At 57.9% G+C, this 7287-nt stretch overlaps 1 protein-coding gene across 1 annotated transcript; it reads left to right on the forward strand.

Moving 5' to 3' along the window:
• The first annotated feature begins 952 nt into the window (after positions 1-952).
• On the forward strand, positions 953-2125 carry LOC122113217 (keratin-associated protein 9-1-like). Its single transcript, XM_042686188.1, has one exon. It carries the CDS (start codon positions 953-955, stop codon positions 2123-2125), a length of 1173 nt encoding a protein of 390 aa, XP_042542122.1.
• The last annotated feature ends 5162 nt before the right edge of the window (positions 2126-7287 follow it).

Here is a 7287-nt window from a genome sequence, read left to right on the forward strand (position 1 = left end):
AGTCAGTGACTCATCCAATCCTTATTTAATGCTGCCAGAAACTGCCAGCCAAGATGGAGTCTTGTTCCATGGCTGTGCTCCATGCCTGTGCTCCATGGCTGTGCTCTGTGCTGTGCTCCGTGCTGTGCTCCGTGCTGTGCTCCGTGCTGTGCTCCATGCTGTGCTCCATGCTGTGCTCCATGGCTGTGCTCCGTGCTGTGCTCTGTGCTGTGCTCCGTGCTGTGCTCCGTGCTGTGCTCCATGGCTGTGCTCCGTGCTGTGCTCCGTGCTGTGCTCCGTGCTGTGCTCCATGCTGTGCTCCATGGCTGTGCTCCGTGCTGTGCTCCGTGCTGTGCTCCGTGCTGTGCTCCATGGCTGTGCTCCATGCTGTGCTCCATGCTGTGCTCCATGGCTGTGCTCCATGCTGTGCTCCATGGCTGTGCTCCATGCTGTGCTCCATGCTGTGCTCCATGGCTGTGCTCCGTGCTGTGCTCCGTGCTGTGCTCCGTGCTGTGCTCCATGCTGTGCTCCATGGCTGTGCTCCATGCTGTGTTCCATGCTGTGCTCCATGGCTGTGCTCCATGCTGTGCTCCATGGCTGTGCTCCGTGCTGTGCTCCGTGCTGTGCTCCATGCTGTGCTCCGTGCTGTGCTCCGTGCTGTGCTCCATGGCTGTGCTCCATGCTGTGCTCCATGGCTGTGCTCCATGCTGTGCTCCATGGCTGTGCTCCGTGCTGTGCTCCGGGCTGTGCTCCATGGCTGTGCTCCATGGCTGTGCTCCATGCTGTGCTCCGGGCTGTGCTCCATGCTGTGCTCCGTGCTGTGCTCCATGCTGTGCTCCATGCTGTGCTCCATGGCTGTGCTCCGTGCTGTGCTCCATGCTGTGCTCCATGCTGTGCTCCATGCTGTGCTCCGTGCTGTGCTCCGTGCTGTGCTCCATGCTGTGCTCCATGGCTGTGCTCTGTGCTGTGCTCCATGCTGTGCTCCATGCTGTGCTCCGTGCTGTGCTCCATGCTGTGCTCCATGCTGTGCTCCATGCTGTGCTCCATGGCTGTGCTCCATGCTGTGCTCTGTGCTGTGCTCCATGGCTGTGCTCTGTGCTGTGCTCCATGCTGTGCTCCATACTGTGCTCCATGCTGTGCTCCATGCTGTGCTCCATGGCTGTGCTCCATGCTGTGCTCCGTGCTGTGCTCCATGGCTGTGCTCTGTGCTGTGCTCCATGCTGTGCTCCATGGCTGTGCTCTGTGCTGTGCTCCGTGCTGTGCTCCATGGCTGTGCTCTGTGCTGTGCTCCATGCTGTGCTCCATGGCTGTGCTCCGTGCTGTGCTCCATGCTGTGCTCCATGCTGTGCTCCGTGCTGTGCTCCGTGCTGTGCTCCATGCTGTGCTCCATGGCTGTGCTCTGTGCTGTGCTCCATGCTGTGCTCCGTGCTGTGCTCCATGCTGTGCTCCGTGCTGTGCTCCATGGCTGTGCTCCATGCTGTGCTCCATGCTGTGCTCCATGGCTGTGCTCTGTGCTGTGCTCCATGCTGTGCTCCATGGCTATGCTCTGTGCTGTGCTCCATGCTGTGCTCCATGGCTGTGCTCTGTGCTGTGCTCCGTGCTGTGCTCCATGCTGTGCTCCATGCTGTGCTCCGTGCTGTGCTCCGTGCTGTGCTCTGTGCTGTGCTCCATGCTGTGCTCCATGCTGTGTTCCATGCTGTGCTCCGTGCTGTGCTCCATGCTGTGCTCCATGGCTGTGCTCCATGCTGTGCTCCGTGCTGTGCTCCGTGCTGTGCTCCATGGCTGTGCTCCATGGCTGTGCTCCATGCTGTGCTCCGTGCTGTGCTCCGTGCTGTGCTCCATGCTGTGCTCCATGCTGTGCTCCATGGCTGTGCTCCATGCTGTGCTCCATGCTGTGCTCCATGCTGTGCTCCGTGCTGTGCTCCATGGCTGTGCTCTGTGCTGTGCTCCATGCTGTGCTCCATGCTGTGCTCCATGGCTGTGCTCTGTGCTGTGCTCCGTGCTGTGCTCCGTGCTGTGCTCCGTGCTGTGCTCCATGCTGTGCTCCATGCTGTGCTCCGTGCTGTGCTCCATGCTGTGCTCTGTGGCTGTACAGTCCCACAAGGGCTTGTCGGCCTGGGAACATGATGCAGTGGCAGACTCGTAGCTGACAGCATGAATGATTTAAGCCCTTTCCCAAGGCCCAGGCTAAAAATACCTCCTTTGCTGGGCCCTGCATTGTGGTGGAGACTGAGCAGGGACAGGATTTCCATATTTTGTCGGGATTGGCAAGGCTGGGGGGGCGGGGGGGGGGGGGGACGGCAAGCAAGAACAATGTGGATCCGGAGGCAGCCGGGAAGGGCTGCACGTTCCCAGCAGCAGGGCAGTGCTGTCCTAGGGACACCTGAGCGGGAAACAAGTGCATGCGGAGCCTCGGATGATACTCCACACTTCCTGTGTCTGTGGGGACCGTCACTTAACAGGTGCTGCCTTTAACTGGATGCCCACAAGGGTGAGGGAGGTCACGGGATGAATCCTTAGAGAAGCTTCAAGACCACCGCACAATAGCCCATGGGGAGCACGGTGGTGAACCGGCAGAACTCTGCTTCCTGGGCCAATGAGACAATGCACATCCCAGCATGGGCCACGCAGCTGCCACAACCACCACAGGGGACTGGCCACAGAGACTGGCCACAGGGAGAGTCCAGACCCAGGGTCCAGGTAGCCACAGACCCAGCCCCGAATGTCCACTGCCACCCACCAGGGAAGGCCGGGCTCCTCCATCACAGCTGTCTGTGTCTCTCCACCCTCTGCCTTGGCCTCACTCTCTCAAGTGGGGCACGTGGGAAGGCACCCGAGGACAGGGTGCGGGGAGGCTGGCCCCTGGGGAAGCTAGCCCCACAGAGGCAAAACTACACGGCAGAGCTGAGCAGCGAGCTCTCCCCCACTCCTCCTTTAATGGGGCATCAGCTACGCCTCCAAGAACTGACATCCAGGCCAGGGTAAAGTCCAGCTCCTCTGCTGCTCGGTGTGGAAAGCTGAAGGCAGTCAGACATCTACAGGTAGCGAAGGAAATTCCTGCTGGTCATGCACCAGAATGTTCCTAACCAGGACCAGGGCAACAATGCCTCTGCTCCAGCCCAGGACCAACCTCGCAGACCAGACTGGTCCTTAAACGGCCATACACAGCTAGACGTGGAAATCACCCTCATGGGGCCCGGCAGGGCTGTCCGGAATGCTAAGTAAAAATTCCAGGAAGTCAACAGACTTCTGAGGGAAAAAAAGAAATTGCGTAGCGGGGCGAAGACAATGCCACACGGCTGGGAAAAGCTCAGCCTGTGACGCGGCGTTCCACGCAGAGGTCACAGAGCGGGCATGAGAACTGAGCTGCACTTGAACCGCTCTCTCTCTCCCTCTATGTCTGATCCCTCGGACCCCGCAGGGTCCAGGCTCTGCCTGGAAGTCCCAGGAGCTTCCTCTCCCTGTCCCCTTGGCTTTGTTCCAGGTGCTCGTTAAAGGGAGGGGACTGCCGCCCCCCCCCCCAGCCTCCAATCACCAGGGGCACGAGAAGCCCCACCCCATCCCCACACTAGCCTAGGTACAGCCTGGGACAGCCTGGAGCCAAGGACAAATCCTAAAGGGTGAGTCCCGGGACCAAATTGTAAGATCAGCCAGAGAACGCACTCTCCGCCCCTGCTACAAACGCTGGAATTCCCGGTCCCTGGCTCCTCGCTTCTGGCACTGTGCCTAGTACACACTCTCCTCACTGCCCTGCGTGCACACAGCTGCAGTCCCAGAACCATGGACATCACAGGAGAAAGCCTGAGCCCCTGGCTGCCTGGGTCCCCGGCTGCCGATGCCAGCGCCTCTCGGACGAGAAGCCCCACCCCCACACCAGACACAGCTCCTTCCTCCACCCCTTCAAGCACTCATTTTTTTGTGGGGTGTGTGTGTGTGTGTGTGTGTGTGTGTGTGTGTGTGTGTGTGTGTGCGTGTGTGTGTGTGTGTGTGTGTATGCACATGTGCACCAGTCCTAGGGCTTGAACTTAGGATCTGAGGTCCTAAGCTTTTTCTGTTCAAAGGTGGTGCTCTACCACTTGAGCCACAGCTCTACTTCCTGCTTTTTGATGGTCAATAGGAGATAAGAATCTCGAGGATTTTCCTGTCCCATCTAGGCTCCGACCCTGATCCTCAGCTCTCAGCCTCTTCAGCAGCTAGGATTACAGGTGTGAGCCACTGGTGCCCCACAGACTCTCATCTTTGACTGCTGTCTTTAGGGCAGAGGTTTAAAGTTGTGTCTGCCAAGCTCTTGGAGTCTGTGATTCAACCACTCCGGTTCTTTCAAGGTAGACACTGAAATAAGAGGCCTTGGCCCAAAAGCCTGGGGTGCCCCAGAGAACCCACAGGGCCCAGACTGGCCTGTGGGCACATGAGTGTGCATGGCCATGCTGTGTCAGGTGCGCCCCAAATCCCTCAGCCCCCCTGGAGGCGACCACAGGTTCCAGATCTCAGGTGGCCTGTTCACATCACTCTTGGGTCACTGTGGAAAAAGCATGACTGCCCAGAGCCAGCACCAACACGATGGAGACGTACCAAGAGAACTCAAGCCCCCCGTGAGGACACTGCCCAGACGCACACTGAGCCACCCATGCTCCATGGAGCCCGTGTCAGGTCCAAAACGTCAGCAGTGGAGGGAGGAACCCCGCCCTGGACAGGAAGCCGCCACGGGAGTTTGCTCGTGACTATAATCCCAGCCACTCAACATTGCTTGCGGCCTGGAATTTGAACTTAAGCCACCGATTGCAAATAATAGGAACGGGCAGGAAAACAAAAGTACACAGACCCTCTTTGTCTGAAGGCACACCTATAGTTATTTTTAATCCCTTTACACGTTGTTTTATATACAAAATTCCACGTGTAAGGCTGAAATAGCTATTTCCCAGAGCCTAAAACAGAACTCTCAGAGGACCCACTGGACTGAGTAGAGGAAGATTAAGAGCTTATCAGAAAAGGCCCCGCTGCCCAGTCTCAGTGCCAACAGGAATGCCTTGTGGGCACTTGGCCATAGAAATAAAATTAAGAGATTAGCTAAAACAAGTTTAAACCAAATCTCCTCAGCAAAGCCCCTGTGCCGGCCAGAAACACATCCACTTAGGCCTGGTGACAGTTTTTCTGCTCATGGAGACTCTCTAAGAAAGCTGCCTTCAAGAGCCAGAGCCGACTCCGTGGCATCTCAGAATGTACACTGTTCTGGCCAGATGCGGCGAAGCCCAGGCTCTGACCTCTGTCATGAACGGCTGGAGGAAGTGGGAGCGTCATCCCCTGCACCCCACACTGGGCAGCAGTGGCAGCTCCCGCGTGGGGGCCACGTGGGACAAGCCAGATACCCGGGCCCCTCCACAGCCTCCGTGTTAGCAAATGCCTCCTCGCTTGGGAAAAGCAGGAGGAAGAGGAGCCCCCTCATCCCTGCTGGAAGCAGATATGAGAAAGCAGCAGGTAGGAGAGATTGAAACCTGAGCAAGCTGCGTGGGTCCTCCGTTCACGAGAGATAAATACAGCGATTTCGTCTAATCCGAACAACTTCAAACGCTTTTACCCTGGGAGCAAAATCTTCACCCCAAGACACAGGAAAGCCACAGGCACAATCGTGGACAGACCGTGAACACCAGATTGCGGCCTTGCACCGCACTGCGTCCTCGTGGCAGGAGGAGCGAGGCGTGGAACCACGCAGAACCGGAGACTCCCTGCCTGTGGAATCTGTTCCCTGTTCTGTCGGCAGAAAGGACTTCTCTCTTTTATTAGCAATTACCGGAAGACATGACCAAGTTACTCAAGCAGCCCTAACGTGGCTTTCCGCTGGGACTGAGAATACACGTGCGGGGAACAAGGGCATCTCATCGCCAGCTTCAGTAGCAGCGGTGACGGCGGTTGAAACAGATGAAGCAATTGAATGTCAGGCCTGGGCGGGAACCAGGAACCTCAGCCTCGATGACAGACCATCCAACCCGGTGCAGCATTCAACCAGGCAAAACCTGCTATCTCCCCAGACACAGAAGGGAAGAACACTCCAGGGTAGACAGAGGCCCTTTGCAGAGGGTCCTCGATGACAGACCATCCAACCCAGTGCAGAACCAGGCAAACCTGCTATCTCCCCAGACACAGAAGGGAAGAACACTCCAGGGTAGACAGAGGCCCTTTGCGGAGGGTCACGGAGCCAGTGAGACCCCCTGCCTGCCTCCCCTCCCACACACCTGGCGGGCAACATCACCACCGCCCGCCCGGACACCCAGGGCCCTCTCCCGGCTGTCCCTCAGTCCTCATCAGGAGCTGAGAGCATGCTCAAAAACAACCAGAGCAAAAAGGGCCTCAGATGTGACTCAAGCGGCAGAGCACCTACAACGTGTTGAGTCCCTGAGTTCAAACCCAGCATTGCCAAAAAGAAAAGGAAAAGATGCCATGATTGTCTGCTGCTTCACGAGGAATCAGACCCAAAGTGGGGTGTGTCCAGGGGCCAGCTCCCACCCTGCGCCCGCACCCCACTCTCTGGGGAGGGCCTCACAGCAGGGCTCGGGACGGGGACGTCTTTTTCACACAGACTCCCGGGCGGCCATTTGTCACACCGGAAGCCTTCCCGGTGTGGCAGGGGTTCTGCTGCTGCAGCACACCTCTAGGCCTTCTTGCTGCGGTTCTGTTGTGCAGGTGGTTTGTCTCTGTTTTGGTTTTCTGGTGCCAGGGCTTGACCTTGAGGCTGCTGCTCTCACTCTGCTCACTGTCCCACACCTCCGGCTCTGCATGCTGCAGATTCTCACAGATTTTTCAGCCTAGGCTGGCTCCAACTCAGCCCTCAGCCCTCTGAGTAGCTTGTGAAACAGTTGTGAGCCACCAGGCACAGCCACAATGTCATTTTTGTGCTGCCATCCTGACTCCGCTTCGAGGCCCTGGCTGGACGTCGGCCAGGCCTTTCTTGAGCAGAAGCTACAGCCCTTCTCCCTTAACCTCGCCCCAGCCATGACTCCCTCCTGCACCTCCAGAGCCAGACACTGTGACCCAGAGCCGCCCACCACCCAAGGGAGCCGTCACCCTGGGCAGCCCACTTTACAGCAGCGGGGACAGTGAGTCTCCTTTGTCAGTGGAAAAGAACATGGCCATGATGGTCATACATGGAGGGCAAACACACATGCGTGCACGCACATGTACACATACCTCCTAAGGCTTTAGAAGCTGCAAGACGAACATGACACTACTTCCCCTGTGTGCTGTGGAGGAGGCACAGACCTGGCTCTAACTGCTAAGTCCACAGCGGCAAACACAGCACGGGGACGCTGCCCG

The sequence above is a fragment of the Dipodomys spectabilis genome, unplaced genomic scaffold (genome assembly GCF_019054845.1).
Source record: "Dipodomys spectabilis isolate Male_0828 unplaced genomic scaffold, ASM1905484v1 ptg000096l, whole genome shotgun sequence".
Classification (NCBI taxonomy): Eukaryota; Metazoa; Chordata; class Mammalia; order Rodentia; family Heteromyidae; genus Dipodomys; species Dipodomys spectabilis.

Coding starts and splice junctions, on each gene's coding strand:
- LOC122113217 (XM_042686188.1), top strand. CDS start 953: ATGCTGTGCTCCATGCTGTGCTCCGTGCTGTGCTCCATGCTGTGCTCC.